This window comes from Zootermopsis nevadensis, unplaced genomic scaffold, assembly GCF_977971745.1.
Source record: "Zootermopsis nevadensis isolate Lab colony 2312 unplaced genomic scaffold, Znev_1.0 Znev_ptg000002l, whole genome shotgun sequence".
NCBI classification, from domain to species: Eukaryota; Metazoa; Arthropoda; class Insecta; order Blattodea; family Termopsidae; genus Zootermopsis; species Zootermopsis nevadensis.
This window is the reverse complement of record NW_028259134.1, coordinates 21,696,494-21,712,834: the sequence shown is the minus strand read 5'-3', so window position 1 is coordinate 21,712,834 and position 16,341 is coordinate 21,696,494. Positions and strand designations below refer to the sequence as shown.

At 42.1% G+C, this 16,341-nt stretch overlaps 1 protein-coding gene across 13 annotated transcripts in view; it reads left to right on the top strand.

The window, feature by feature from the left end:
• The window catches only part of da (transcription factor daughterless), a 149,575-nt gene that overhangs the window by 46,291 nt on the left and 86,943 nt on the right, over positions 1–16,341 (top strand). For all 13 annotated transcript variants that reach the window (XM_087356462.1, XM_087356443.1, XM_022077835.2 and 10 more), the window contains exons 4-5: positions 1,116–1,144; positions 4,990–5,037. In XM_087356462.1, coding sequence (XP_087212588.1) covers positions 1,116–1,144; positions 4,990–5,037 — 77 coding nt within the window. The remainder of the gene's footprint in view (positions 1–1,115; positions 1,145–4,989; positions 5,038–16,341) is intronic.

Genomic DNA, 16,341 nt, shown 5'->3' with positions numbered 1-16,341 from the left:
GGGGGTATTATCTGGGGGCTTAGTCCCCGAATATAGGGGAGCTTCGTGGGCGGCTAACCCCCACGGGGCAGTCCAGATCCTCCTCAGGCCTGCCGCCCAGGGGTGTCCAAAACGGCGAAGGCAGGGTCAAGGTTGCAAAGCCTCTCAGGGCCCGGGACCGAGGTTAAGTAGCCCAGAGGGTGTAAAAGCTTCAGGGTCTCTTGTAGAGATTAACATTAAATGTGCTTAGAAATTGTTCACGAAACGTTCCTAATATGGCGACTATGCGAATCTTTGTTTTTGTATGTTTTAGAATGAACGAATTTGGAGTCTTTGCCGTTAAGAGTAATGTACAGAAATGACTCTGTAGATTGTCACGTAATTATTAATTAATTGTCCGAGTTTATTTCGTTGTTAACGCTGGGACTGCATCAGGATTTGTTACCAGGTTTAAGGGACCCTGAAAATATCTGAAATTGTGTAGGTTAGTTTTGTAATTTTGAACCACACGCTGGGTTATTTAACGGCTGACATGTTATGCGCATTGGAGTGGATACGTGGACGGTCACCGTGTGGGAACTACGCACCTGCTCCTGTTTTCTGATGCCGTTCCACCGCGTTGGAATCGAACCATTGTCTCCGGACGCGCGAACTCTGTTCTCTCTGTCGTGTAGCAGAAGCTTGGCTTAGAGACGCTGTTGCAGTCGAGTGAGTGAGTTTCCCACCAAAAAAAAAAACAGAGCACGATTAAACGAAGTCTTTGCCTTAAGTTTGTTTCTCCAACTGTAACTCATTACAGTTGGAGAAATTTCGGAGCACATTTCAAATTTCACGTTTCATAACCAGGTTGAGATTTTATTAATAGCTTGCGACGATGGCGAGTGTGAAGGTTATGTTGTCTTCTGTCTTTCGCTGATAAGAACAGAAAGGCGGTGGAAATATTTCTTTCGTTGACTTGCTCAGCACGGAAATGGGCGAGAAACCTCGTTCATGACACAGAAAAGGTTACAGGATTCTGAGGTCCATATCGAACACGAACTGTGTTCATCAGCAGTGACTTTTATCTTTATCTGAACTGTACCGGTGCTGATGTCTTTGTGGTGCAGTGGTTATTAATTGTTTCTGTTTCTTTTCAGGGCCGGCGGTGAAAAATAGGAAGAAGGAGGTGAGTTTTCTATCGTCAGTGTAGACTCTGAACCATCACGTGCTACAGCTAAGTGTGTTGTTTCATGCTTATGAATGGTGAAGACGGACTTAACTTATTTTTACAAGTCTTATACGCTTTTAAATAAAAGTGGAATACCTCCATATGTCTTCCTGTCACGGTCGTCCGTCCATTCTTCCAGAACAACAGCCCTCTGAACCTCCTGATCGATCTCGACGAAACTATGTATGGCATACGTAGGGGGATGTTTTGATTTAAATTTGTAAATTTCGAGAGTCGCGTTGAGAACACGGGTCTACTTTTACCCGTATTTTTGCCGGGAAGAAATAGGGAAAGCCTTGATATTAGAAAGTTTTCTTACGTTCTTCTTTGCGTCAGTTAAATTTTCCTCCATTTCGTTTTAGTATGCACTTTCCGTTTAAGAAATGTTTTCACGTGTAGGCCAGTTTGGGTACATTTGCTAGATCCAGTGGATCTTCTTAACTTTCTACTTAATCAACCAATCTAATAGTTTATGTTTAGTATATTTTTTTCCCACCTGCATCTGGGCACGTGTTCTTGAGTGATTTTGTCCACGGATTTATTATCTTTCTGCCATAATTTATTCCCGTTATCTTAAAAATCTGTACTCCTCCCCCAGTATTGTGAGGGTGATTAAGTCGAGAAGAATGAGATGGGCTGAGCATGTAGCGCGCATGGATGGGACAAACGGTGTACACCGGGTACTGGTTGGGAAACCTGAAGGGAAGAGACCGCTGGGGAGACCTAGACGTAGATGGGAGGATAATCTCAGGCGGGATCTATGGGAGATAGGAGTTGAAGGAGACTGGATTTTGTTGGCCCAGGACAGGGTCCGGTGGAGGGCTTTGGTTAATTCGGTGATGAACCTTCGGGTTCGGTAAGCCATCTGGTTGGTTGGGTCCACTATTTGGGAAGCCTGAGGGTAAGAGACCTCTGGGGAGACCTAGACGTAGATGGGACTATAATATCAGGCGGGATCTATGGAAGATAGGAGTTGAAGGAGACTGGATTTTGTTGGCCCAGGACAGGGTCCGGTGGAGGGCTTTGGTTAGTTCGGTGATGAACCTTCGGGTTCCGTAAGCCATCTGGTTGGTTGGGTCCACTATTTGGGAAGCCTGAGGGGAAGAGACCTCTGGGGAGACCTAGACGTAGATGGGAGGATAATCTCAGGCGGGATCTATGGGAGATAGGAGTTGAAGGAGACTGGATTTTGTTGGCCCAGGACAGGGTCCGGTGGAGGGCTTTGGTTAATTCGGTGATGAACCTTCGGGTTCGGTAAGCCATCTAGTTAGTTAGTTAGTTAGTTAGTTAGTTATCTTAACCCCTCGTACATCCCTTGCATTGCTCCTAATTAGATCTGTACCTGGTGTAAATGTACCTGCTAGTTCTTTTTGTGCTGTTACCATTTTAACTAACCCGTAGTCGCCTCCTCAGCCCGCGGGTGACGGGTTCCGATAAACCGTTCCTTTCCGTGAGAGGTATAAATTAATTGACGACAGCCACGCTGCAGATAAAGCAGCTATCTTATCTTCTGCAAGCGACAATGACATAAAGTTAATACTTTTGTGCAGCGTAAAACTACGATGATTTATTGGCTTTGTGACGGTTTCTGGAAGTCTTCAGTGACGTCGAATTACTGCCCCATCATCTGTCAAATGATCATCCGGGTTTTGGGTCCAAATAAAGGTAGAATTCCATACGATTGGTTTTGAGAGGAGAAACGGCTAACGCAAGGTTTCGCGTTGACTTACCCCCTTGGAAACTTTACTGAAAGGGTCAATTTTTATAGAAGTTACGTATGACGACGATCTCAGAAGCCACCTAGAGGACCTGGTATCTCACCATGTAGCTCAGTGCGGCGAAGCAGAACTTGGAGATGAGACTACGTACGTAAGATGATGTTTCGAGGCTGAAAGAATGGTTCCAAAAGACAACTCACGTATTTTTTAAACTCTGCAGAATCCGCCTCTGATGTCCAAGGTCACACACTGCGGTGCTGTGTATAAGCGTAGTCACGGTAACGCAGCCTTAGAAGTGGATTACGAGTTAGTTAAGTGTATTTTTATGAATTGCTTCCTGAAAGATAACATTAAAGTAATAGGTCTAGTGGCGCTGTTGAGGACGAATTGAAATTCGCTCATTGCGTTATGCCGTACGTGCCTTTAACTTCGACTGTTCGCGTCACGTAACAGTGCCCCTTTGCGTAATTTATAATTGCGAGAATCATGCCGTGAACTATTCCAGAATGACGGCATTACTCGGTTACGAGAGGCATAATGTTTCCTGATCGACGTTTCGGTCGCATCCAGTATAGAGTATATACCGTATCAGACTTGTCAGTAAGAATCAGGGTATGCCCTCGATATGCCTCGTTTCGTGACGAGTACGTTAGTTGCGCGTTCAAATATGCCTGTGCTGTATTTGCAACAGCTGCATGCTAATCTCGCCTAGAGTCGCTCTGTGATTACCCCTGTTATATAGACAACACCTTTGTCGCCAAGTTTTTAGTCGTCTTGAAACTCCATGTCATAGAATCGCCCCCTTGAGTCTGTCCTTGCCTGTCATATTATGTCAGTTACCGCGTGGAATATTGATTAGAGACTCCGGATTACTTGCAAGCCGTGGGAAAATTGCAGGTCTAATCATGCTGCAGTCAGAGGAGATAAGCTAATGCAGGAGTTTATTAAGCTATTAGGAGAAGCTAATAGGTCAACAGAACGGGGGGTGGAATGAGGGCCATGCAATTAAGGGTAGCTTTTTGTATCGTGGGGTAGGGATTTTCTTCTTTGCTGTGCGTCTTGTCTTAATGGACGGACTGATAAAGTACATTTTGTGCCGTGTTCCCGTTTGGTATCCGGCTGTTTCGATGCTGATTTTTCTTGACTGCTTCGTCTCGAAGACGCACGGAGATAATCCAACTTCCTTCTTTATTTTTTAATAGCCTGACAATTCATATACACAGGACGTTTTACGACTGTCTCAGTGTTCATTAAAATCCACCGCATGTTTCGACCTTACTAGGTCCATCTTCAGGTGGTTCTCTTTAAGTGCTCGAAACTAAGACATATGAATGCTAAATTGTATACGCCTCAGCGGTGTTTCGGTAGAACAGAGACAAACGCCTATTCATTCTTAGCTTCGTTCTACATGGAATTTCACGCCTCGGATGTTTAACTTCTGGGCTGGGAAAGAGAATCCGGTACCCGTAGGATGGGGGAGGGGCGCCTGATGTGCCCCATGTCCTGTCTAGATGTGGCAAGGAACAAACGGAATTCTGGCCCTGCCGGATTTCGAACCTTGGTCTTCTGAGAGCAGAGTTTTTGCCAGAACGTCACCTTCCTCACATTACATAAACCTCTGCAGCAGATACAGTGTCGTTAAATCTCCCGTTAGTGATTCCCCCGTCCCTCGCCCGTAGCCCTCAGTTTCTTGTTCTAGTGAATGTGCATCACATTCGTAATTTGGGTAATTGGCTCTGTGCCAGATCCGTGTGTTAGTTAACCGCTGAGATATCTGAACGTGCCATCGGATGTGATCCTGAGCTAGCTGCATCCACTTCTTGCACACGCAGTCTGCGTCTCTGAGATCCATCTTAAAGCTATCGTAGCAGCTTCGGTCTTCCAAGAGGTTTCCCCACCAAAACTTTGTAATCACTTCCTGTCTCTCCTATCCTCGTCTCTTCCTCAGTCCGACGTAGAAAAATCTACAGATTGTGTTTAACGCAGGGAATATTTTTCTGAGCTCATTAGATTGATTTAACTTAACTTCAGTGTTTCAGTTAGAAGATTCTGGATGTTGTGTTGAGGTTTGTGTTTTCTTTGCAGACGCTGGACCCGACGGACGGAACAGACGTTGTAGGGGCTCAGCACTGGGTAAGTTAGCGCCATAATCCAGTATTCATGACCCAAAGAGCGAAAGTCTCGAAACTTGGTTACAGATACAGAATTGTTGAAGTTCTGTTATATGAGGAATGTTGCTCAATAACTTTTTATATTAATCTACGTAAAATATTTGTAACATAAAAGCGCGTTACGCTCCAGAAATCGAAAAATCAACGTTCGTGACTTTAATTTTTTATTGACTTCTGCGTTTACGGGGGGGGGGGGGGGTTACGTTTCTTAGAAAATATTGAAATTGAAGTTAGGGGGTCCTGCGATAGCCGTTCACGCTCAAGAGACGCCCTTTGGTCGGAAATATACGATGGTGCGTAATATTCAAATGGTTCTTAGGTATGAGGGTATGAAGTGCATCCATCTGGTTCTAGATAAGAGTCGGTGTTGGATTTTATGAACATGGCGATTAGTCTTGGGGGGAGGGGGTCCTTAAAAAATGGGATATCTCTTGACCACCTCAACGACTATAAGCTTCTGAAGAATCGTGAACAGGCATTTGTGTTAGAATTTCGATTTAATTTCCACAACGTTTAGAGTACACGTCGTTAAAAACTATGTTCTATGCTGTTTCAGTTATCTTAAAATATGGTTGCTTATTATTCGCTGGAATTAGTTTTAAACGTACAGTAAAAACTGTCGTTAAATGCGGCTCGAAATATTCTTATTTAAAGTTGTCGTGGTAACTCAGTATTACGTATTATGCGTGATGGCTTTGACGTGTCGTGTACTGTTCTGGGCCTTGCTTCGCGATTCTGTTGTAGGGAATCCGGTCTCAAAATTGAGTCCTGAGCAAGTGGGAATTTTCTTGTTTCAAAGTTGTGCATCCGTCTTTTATCTGTCGTGTAAGTAGAGACGTAGGAACCGTGATAGATGCGATGTAGATAATTTGTAGTTTCAGAAGTTGATTCTGAATTGGAACTGTTGAGAAAGCTGCCAAATATGTGATATAAGAGACGTTTTCTTATAAATGCAAATGACAGTGGGTCGTTGTAACCTGTATTTGTCGTGTAACTGAACCTTGGCGTGTTGGTAACATTGTCTTGTATTCCATAAGGATTATTGTTCCATCTGAACATGTCGTAATAATGAACCTTATCGACTGGCATTGTCTCGGCAGGCATATAAAATTAAGTTTATGATATCCGATTGCTGTCTCGCCGTAGGTAGAAGTCTGTAAGGGCTATTGTCTTGTAGAAATTGTAATAAACATGATCTTTATTAGTCGATTAATCTCATATTGCAGTTGTACGCCTTAATATGGTGTGGCATTACCCAACCTCTACTTGGAATGATTTATTACGCGGATGGTATTTCGACCTGCTTTTGCGTAGTTATCGATTGCTAAGGAATTAGCAGTGTTGTGTAACAATGTCTTTTTCTGGTATTGCCATGAAAGTTATGTCATCGCAATGTTGAGCATGTAAGGTTGGCAGGAAATCTTTTCGTAGCACGGTGGTGAACCTGAGGGACGCGAAACCCCAAAGGCCGTCTATCAGTCCTCGTATCTCGTAGACTCGTCGTGCAGTGAAGTCATTCCCAGAGATTCTGAGACCGTTTTCTGGGTATGTCATCAGGGATGATGTTATGCAGACTCTACCGAAACGTCGGATATGAACGACATGCTAACGCTGCTGATTATCTCGGAAGTCACAATTCGGTCACCGTGAAGCCTTCGCGTCCTACATGTGCAATTTTTATTTCGGAAAAATTTCGTCCTGTTTGTAAGTGTGACGTAAAATAACTTTTGGTTGTGCTGGGTGTGATTAGGTACGCAACCTTTATTCAATTTGCAATCGTTAACAATATCGTCAAGCTCCTAATGAAGAAATTCTCTCCGTTTTCATGCCACGCGCACAGAGGTGGCCCCGGGATTCGAGTGAGGTCACTGAGGTCTCGATGCAGCGCGCATCTGACCTGGTGACGTAGTTCCCAGCTCCTTTATTAATTATTCGTCAACCTATCGTGTCTAGCTGAGAGTAGCTAATGGATCCCATTCACTGCCACTCAGGGTTGTACACTCTGGCCGTGACTTGCTGACAGGAGGACGGAATTTGCCCGTAGAATTTTACTTATTTCGTTTCTCTTGGTGTCCTCTGACGTGTTTCCTTCATATTCCCTTCTTCATTTTGATGTTCACTTTATGTTTCTTTCTTCAAAATCGCTCAGATTGACTGTATTTGGCTCCCAACGCCAGGGCTGTACACATTGTGTGTGTGTTCCGACTTTAGGATTCTACAGTATGTCCCATAAGTCTGGAACCAATGGGAGTATACGTCTTAGCTGTGTCGCAGCTGTGATTGGTGGGAGTAAAGGCCATTGTGTGCGAGTAGTTATGCTGTTTTGACGTCGGAGTCAGCTGTAGTTTGTAGACGTTGCTGGACCCCTTGAATAGGCGTATGTTTTTTGACAGCTAGATATTGCGTGTGGTTTCAGACTTCCGGGACATTCTGTAGTTGGTTTTCTATCACTTTTTGCTATCACCCACTACTGCAACTCGCTTACTGATAAACCTATTGAATGCCGTAAGTTTTATTACTGATTTCAGACAGAATTATTGCATTACCAACTTTTACTTATCGTTTGCGTATGTTTCGACTTTTTTATGTTTGCTATAGCAGTGTCGTGTAATTGTTCTTTACGGCACGGACAACCACCCACGGGGTGACTGTCAGTTGTTTCAGAAGAACATGTAACACTTTGTCTAAATGGGCAGTAGGCGCTTTGTTCCCGTTTTACCTGTATTAATGAACATACAAAGAGTGTACAAATTAAACCAGTCACGTACTCAGAAGCAGGTCCACCCCCGCGTATCAAATAGACTCTGTTCTTGTGGTTAAACATCGTAACGAAGCTGTTTCAAACGATTGATTGCATGATTAATTATTTAACGTGTTTATACGTGATGATCGGGCTCATATCGATTAATATCGGAAACATATCCGTGTACCAAAAATTCAGTCGTCGCGGTTACCGAGTGTCGCCTTACGATGATTGTCCTTGGTCGGCTTTGGCCAGTGCGGTGTATTGTCTGTCCTCCAGGGGCGATGCTGTTGGCTGCCCCCCGTCTGTTAATTTATTCACACGCTTTTATGTAATTATTACGATAATTAGAACAATACCCGCGGGACGGCCGTTCAATTACCGCTTTTCTGTGTGTTCGTTCACACGTGGAAATGTAATGACTATTGTATCTGCTGGTAGGTGAATGACAGTTGAGTGTTTGCAGGAAAGTGGAGGATATTATTAATAGATACAGATATGTAATGTAGCCTGTGTGTATGGCGTTCTGCAACATCCTTATATTCTGAAGGCATTACCCAAAGTGTAAAGTATTTGGAAATAAGGGAAGGTCTGTTGAGGAAAAGAGGTGTAAGTCGCCTGTTCTTAAGTACCGAGCCTTGGAGGCAGTTGCGTGCAATCTGATGCTGGTCACTAAATGGAGACGGAGTATTTTGCTTTACGCTAACTGGTTTTGGCCCTTCGAAACGCGGAACTCATCTGAGTGATATTTAAGAATTCAGTCCGTACCGCGAAGAAAACACTACACCTCACCATTACGAAGATCAACTGGTTAACCTTGTTTAAGGAAATAATCGATGTTAATTGTGAGAATCATACGAAACACATAGTAGACAAAATTCATAGTTACTGGATTTTAAAGCAGGTGGTACATATAGTTACCATTGTGCTTGGGGATTAAAACTACATGAAAGAACGTCCACCACCAATTCTGTGAGGTTGGGTGGTCGTTAAGCCAGTCTGCAAGTTGTGGCTAAACCGCAGATTTATGCCCCTGTTGGAAATCTAACCTCAGTCATTTTTGCCTTTGGTATCAGTATCGGGTACACCGAAATTCAAAAGGTGTTTGTTTGTACCACATGGGGGGGGGGGGGGGCGCAGTGATGTCAACAGGGCAACACGAATTACAATTTCTGGCCGTGCATTGCGATCTCTGTATTGCAGTTAGCACTCCTACCAACATTTTGATCGGCGGTAAGTACACATCAAGACCAACGAGGTGTGTGGCATTGCAAAGAATACATTTGGAAAACGCGTGTGTTATACCTTACCTCACCATTTGTAAAATCATTAGTGCCTTTGGACAGTTAGAAGCCAGGTTTCCGATATGTAAGATGTCGTTCAGTTTCTGACCATTAAGTTTTAATGCCGATTATGTTCTCAGAGCAGCTGTTTGTGTCTAGTGTTTTTGTGACGGGTAGTAGTGAACTTTGTGTCCGGGACCAGAACTGGTTCAGTGACTTCAAGAGGGATCCAGCAGAGTGGGCTGGCAGGATCTAGGATCAACATTAACGGGACTTGAGTAGCACTCGCTGAGAAGATGCTGTAGGATGTTTAATGGCGACTCTTAATGTGCTGTCTGTCTTTCTGTGTATCAAGGAACTCTTAATATGATTTGTGGTCTTGTTTCATACTGAAGTAATGGATTTTCAGTGGGGGAAGTCAATTCGAAGTAAAAATTGTGTTCTTAACAGAGTTCCTGGCAACATCTACAGCCGTAATTAACCATTTGAAGCTGACGTTCGTCTGAATAATATTTAAGGATTCGGGCCGTACCGCGAAGAAAACACCACACTCCACCATTGCAAACACCAAGTGGTTAACCTTGTTTAAGGAAATAATACGACTAAAATGCTAATTAACCTTTGGAGCCGAAGCTCTTTCAAATGAAACTTAAGAATTCAGTCCGTACCGCGAAGAAAACACTACACCTAACCATAACGAAGATCAACTGGTTAACCTTGTTTAAGGAAATATTACGACTAAAACGCTAATTAACCTTTGGAGCCGAAGCTCTTTCAAATGAAACTTAAGAATTCAGTCCGTACCGCGAAGAAAACACTACACCTAACCATAACGAAGATCAACTGGTTAACCTTGTTTAAGGAAATAATACGACTAAAACGCTAATTAACCCTTTGGAGCCGAAGCTCTTTCAAATGAAACTTAAGAATTCGGGCCGTACCGCGAAGAAAACACAACACTTCACCATTACAAAGATCAACTGGTTAACCTTGTTTAAGAAAATAATACGACAAAACGCTAATTAACCCTTTGGAGCCGAAGCTCTTTCAAATGAAACTTAAGAATTCGGGCCGTACCGCGAAGAAAACACAACACTTCACCATTACAAAGATCAACTGGTTAACCTTGTTTAAGAAAATAATACGACAAAAACGCTAATTAACCCTTTGGAGCCGAAGCTCTTTCAAATGAAACTTAAGAATTCAGTCCGTACCGCGAAGAAAACACAACACTTCACCATTACAAAGATCAACTGGTTAACCTTGTTTAAGGAAATAATACGACTAAAACGCTAATTAACCTTTGGAGCCGAAGCTCTTTCAAATGAAACTTAACAATTCAGTCCGTACCGCGAAGAAAACACTACACTTCACCATTACGAAGATCAACTGGTTAACCTTGTTTAAGGAAATAATACGACAAAAACGCTAATTAACCCTTTGGAGCCGAAGCTCTTTCAAACGAAACTTAACAATTCAGTCCGTACCGCGAAGAAAACACAACACTTCACCATTACAAAGATCAACTGGTTAACCTTGTTTAAGAAAATAATACGACAAAAACGCTAATTAACCCTTTGGAGCCGAAGCTCTTTCAAATGAAACTTAAGAATTCGGGCCGTACCGCGAAGAAAACACTACACTTCACCATTGCAAAGATCAACTGGTTAACCTTGTTTAAGGAAATAATACGACTAAAACGCTAATTAACCCTTTGGAGCCGAAGCTCTTTCAAATGAAACTTAAGAATTCGGGCCGTACCGCGAAGAAAACACAACACTTCACCATTACAAAGATCAACTGGTTAACCTTGTTTAAGGAAATAATACGACTAAAACGCTAATTAACCTTTGGAGCCGAAGCTCTTTCAAATGAAACTTAACAATTCAGTCCGTACCGCGAAGAAAACACTACACTTCACCATTACGAAGATCAACTGGTTAACCTTGTTTAAGGAAATAATACGACAAAAACGCTAATTAACCCTTTGGAGCCGAAGCTCTTTCAAACGAAACTTAACAATTCAGTCCGTACCGCGAAGAAAACACAACACTTCACCATTACAAAGATCAACTGGTTAACCTTGTTTAAGAAAATAATACGACAAAAACGCTAATTAACCCTTTGGAGCCGAAGCTCTTTCAAATGAAACTTAAGAATTCGGGCCGTACCGCGAAGAAAACACTACACTTCACCATTGCAAAGATCAACTGGTAAACGTTGTTTAAGGAAATAATCGCTGTTTATTGCTAGAATCATACGAGACTTATGTTAAGAATTGAAGTTTATAAGACTTTGCGTGATCGCGCTGTCTTCGGCAGCGAAGGCTGGGCAGAGGAGGTACTCGTTTGCACTGTAATAGAAATTTAGACACAGCCAAGGACTTGAATAGATAGCGAGCCAGGGAATTTTCAGAGGGAACTGGGAGGATAATCGCTTATTTTCAATTTATCGCGCAGTAAACTCTTTTGTCAAACGAACGAAAGCTTTGGGGGAGACACAAAAACGCTGGTTCGAGGCCGTAACAGTTCACTGGGCCTAAAAAGTCGAAGACTGATGTTGATGACGAAGCTGGATTGATAGGCATATTGATGATCATTATCCGTGTAGGCTTCCATTAGTCGGTATAAGACGTATCGAATACTATTATGCTTTTAAGGGAAAGCTAGGTGTATGGGGGAGTGGAGGTGTGGATACTCTTGTTCTTAACCTTGGCACAGCCATCGTTGGATAGAGGACAGGGTATAGATCGTCTAGATCAGTGGTATTCAACCTTTTTTGTTCGCGTACCCCCAGATATAATTTCTCTTCAACTTTGTACCCCCAAAGTTGTTGATGTATAATTCAAGTTATACATAGTATATAATCTACATTTAAAATAAATTAAATAAATTACTTTACTGATTATTCAGTGTTTATCATAAAATATATTTTTTTTAAATTTCACGTACCCCCTAAGATGTCTTCGCGTACCCCCAGATATAATTTCTCTTCAACTTTGTACCCCCAAAGTTGTTGGTGTATAATTCAAGTTATACGTAGTATATAATCTACATCTAAAATCAATTAAATAAATTAAATTACTGATTATTCAGTGTTTATCATAAAATAATATATATTTTTCAAATTTCACGTACCCCCTAAGATGTCTTCGCGTATCCTCTGGGGTACGCGTACCCCAGGTTGAATACCACTGGTCTAGATGCTGTAACCGAGAAAAGAATATGTTGATGGCCCCTGAGTAGCTGATAGTCGCCCACATTTTGTGGATTCGATCGCTTAATGTTGAAGCCTGCTGTACGTATAAATTAAAATTAATTATCCCGTCATCTTCTAGGCTAAAACCTAACCCTCCCTTCAAAATCATATTTTGTCGAACACCAGCGTGAAAGAAATTTGTGATCTAAGTCTTTGACGACTTTAGCCACTGGATGGTGAAAGTACAGTCTGTCTGGCTTAAATGAGCTCCAAGTAGTGCGAACGTATGAACTACCAATTGTGTGTGTCATCATTATCGTAATGAAGAATTTGGCAGGCTGAGGGTAAAGGCGGTCGGATATTACGCTTCATGAGGGATGATGCAAGCGTTGGACCATGTGCATTTCTCAGTTTCAAGGTCACAATCAGGGCCAGGTGCGCATTGTGATGACCTTTGACCCCACTTTGACTGATTGACCTAGTCCAGTCTTGGCTTTCATTCCGTGGTTCTGTGGGCCAAATCCGACACCGCGGTCTCGTTGCGTGACGCGGTACTTGTGTCCTCGTTTGTTGGTTGGTTTACTTGTCTCAGCTGGTTTTGGATCCGTCTGTAACATTTGCTCTTTCCCACTTTCACTCTTGCTTGTTTATACGTAAATTAAAATGTGGTTTTGCGCAAATCGTTTGACGGTGTTTTGTATATAGCGTACTCTTTCTGAACTCGACGTTCCGCCATCAAATATGCCACTGTCTTATCGTGTTCCTGGCGCGCTCTGCGGTTACTGTCGTCTGCAGTATCTTTATAGCGGTCCTTCATCTTGAGCAGAAATTATCTCACTTCCAGGTTAAAGTTCTCATCTTGTGAGTAAGAGAAATTTTGTAATTTTCATCGATGTGTTGGCATCCGTGTTTCGAAAGGTATTATTGTCTCATTCTCACTGCTTTGTTTCTTCTCGTTTTCCGTGCTTTTTTTTTGTAATCGTGAAAGTGGGCGGTCATCAGCTTCACGCTGAGGCCACTTTATCCACTCGAACATAGGCTCCTCTGGACTCCTTTGCACAGCGGACTGCGTTAACTCTAGATTTGGTCTGTTTTCGAAGGATTTTATATTTTCGGGTTTCGATAAATACGAGATTTTCGGGCATGTAACGTGAATGGGGAAAATGTGAAACACGGAATTTTTGTCGAAATATTTAAGAGCGAAAGGCAACTTGAGGAACTGGGACTAGGTGGACTGGGTAAAAATGGATGAAACAGAAACTTGATTCAGGTGCGTCAGATGAATTTTCATTAGCGATCTCGTGTACACGCGATGAGACACCTCCGTGCCCTACAAAACCAGGAAACTACAGGACGAATGTTCGCTTTCTAAGGAATTTACTGCTTCGTTCAGGGGGGAGTTACTGCATCAGCCATTTTGTTTAGCTTCGCAAAATTACAAAGCACCAAGAGTGCCGACGGGAATTTGGGTCGTCGTCTGCGCCGCTCTTTTCCCAGGCAGCTGAATGTATTTACGTATCTAACATTTGATTGAAGAGACCTTGTTGTAACTAGATCCTCAGCTTCAAGAGTGGATCTTCCTTCGCTTTGTAGTATGGGTATTATACTACGGGACCGCGTGTTCTGGTCCATCCCCCCATAACTGTGCCCCCACTCCGCCGTTCCTATTTAGCCCCCCCCCCCTCACCACCCCCCTCGTCCGTTTCTTTATGTTTCCTTGCTTACTACTAGTCTCGTTAAGTAATTCGGTTCTTACGACTGTTGGAACCCTATTACCAGTCGTATAGTAAGTAAGCATTTGTTTCCATGGCAACAGATCCCATTTCTTACGTTCCCTCTTTTTTTTTTGAAACATCTGATGAGGCCATCGTATTGGCGTGTCTGTGTCCTGTACAAGCTTATAGTTGCTCAGCTAATCTAGGAATTTTTTTTACCTGAAGGTTCATTATCGTGTTAACAGTATCCCACCACGGGGTCCCTTTTCTGTGAGACATTTCAGTCCACACCCTCCAACCATATTTTATTAAGATCCAATTTAATATTATCCTCCCATCTACCGAAAATAAAAGAATGTCTTTTTGTCTGCTGTAATCAGGTGTCGAATTAATGGAGTGTGTTTGTAGTAATAATATTAACAGTGTCTTTAAACATTTCTCTGGGTTTCTACGTTGAACGTTTGATGTTGCTGTGTTCAGTTATGGGGGAGACTAAAAGTGAAGAACAAGTCAGTTACGACTTCTCTTGAAATCAGCCACGACTGACTCCGAAATACACACCATTTATGGCTATTATCTCATTTTGTTTGAGTGTGTACGAACAGGAAGTTTCGTTGTTAGAGCTTCAAGGTGTTGTAGCCAGAAGGATTATGCACTCGGAAGAAGTCGTTCTATTGACGTAAGATTTTAACCTTTGGAGACGAAGCTCTTTCAAATGAAACTTAAGAATTCAGTCCGTACCGCGAAGAAAACACCACACTTCACCATTACAAAGATCAACTGGTTAACCTTGTTTAAGGAAATAATACGACTAAAAGGCTAATTAACCTTTGGAGCCGAAGCTCTTTCAAATGAAACTTAAGAATTCAGTCCGTACCGCGAAGAAAACACCACACTTCACCATTACAAAGATCAACTGGTTAACCTTGTTTAAGAAAATAATCGCTGTTTATTTTTAGGACCACACGAGACTCGTAAATAGAAAGTGAATAGTTACTGATTTTTAAAGTAGCTGGTACATATAGTTACCATTAAGCTTTAAAAGGGTTAGAGTAAAAGTAGTTTTAGACAAGAGCTGTGATTTGCTTGTGAGGGAATTTCTGCGACAGATTGAAGGTATTTCTTTTGTAAAAATTTGTATAAGGATATAATATCGTAATACGGAATCAGTCTGCACTCGTAAATTAAATATCACTAAAAATCTGTTTATTTAGTTGGTAGTTGTTGCTTGCCCGGGCTCTGCATTTATGCATATTTTCTCGGGAACCTGTGTATTCTAATCGCTAAAACAAAGGAAAAAGTTTAGAGTTGAAAGCGGGTTTTCCTCAGGCTACGCCAGATGTCCCGTCGTTCCCACGGTCCGTGTTCCAGTCCGCTGAGACGGATGTTTTTACGACAGGTAGTACGTGGCGAAACCTGATGGCCTCCTCCACCTCCTTCGAACTCCGCGTAGTGGAAAATCGTGATGCTGGGGGAAAAAAAAAAGTTGTGTGTGTGAGTGCGTGCGTGCAGCCAACATTTGTCAGTTGGCAGGAGTGCAGCGTGCTTGCAACCTTCGCCGCTCGAGTTTCCTTTGTTTCGTGTGTGCTTCAGCCAAATTTCCACGTGCACCAGGAGGTGTCTTTAACTGCGTTAATGTTTTCTAGTAATTCGTACGTAGTGATTTTATTTTTTTACCGGTGGCAATGGGTGTTTGGTAGGGAAGTGTATGTTGTGTTGCTATAGCAACCGTTTAAAACCACGTTATTATATTTACATATGATGGAGGTTGCGGACGAGAAGAATCTTTACAGCATCTGAAGAAATCTGTGATGAACTGAAATAAGTTTTTCAAACTATCCTAGTTCAAAGCTCCTTTTTGAAGACACACGCAGAAAGACAATAAACATAGGTCGTTTTAACGCTCTGCTGTAAACACAAACTTTTTTTAAATTTATTCATAATTGGAACTTTGACCTCATGAAGACTTAACAGTTTCACACGTGAATCTGTAAACGTTGTTTTTCGTGCCTTGAATTTATATGACGTTTTTATTATGAACGTTTAGGTAATCTAAGAGCTGGATGCGTGTTTAAAGTTCCGAAGTATTACATTTTCTGTCGCAGTGAAATTTTTTTTTCAAATTAGTTCAGTTATGTGCGCCCATGGATAATGAAAACACGCCATAGTTGCAAAATATCTGTAATCGCTCAACTTTTTTATCTCTGGCTGTATACGTTTCCATGACGACGGTTTTAAAATTTATATTCATGTAGACAAACAGGATAGTGTTTTATTTTAATTTGAATGGTGTTACGCGTTTATTTAAACCAGATTTCATAGCCTTT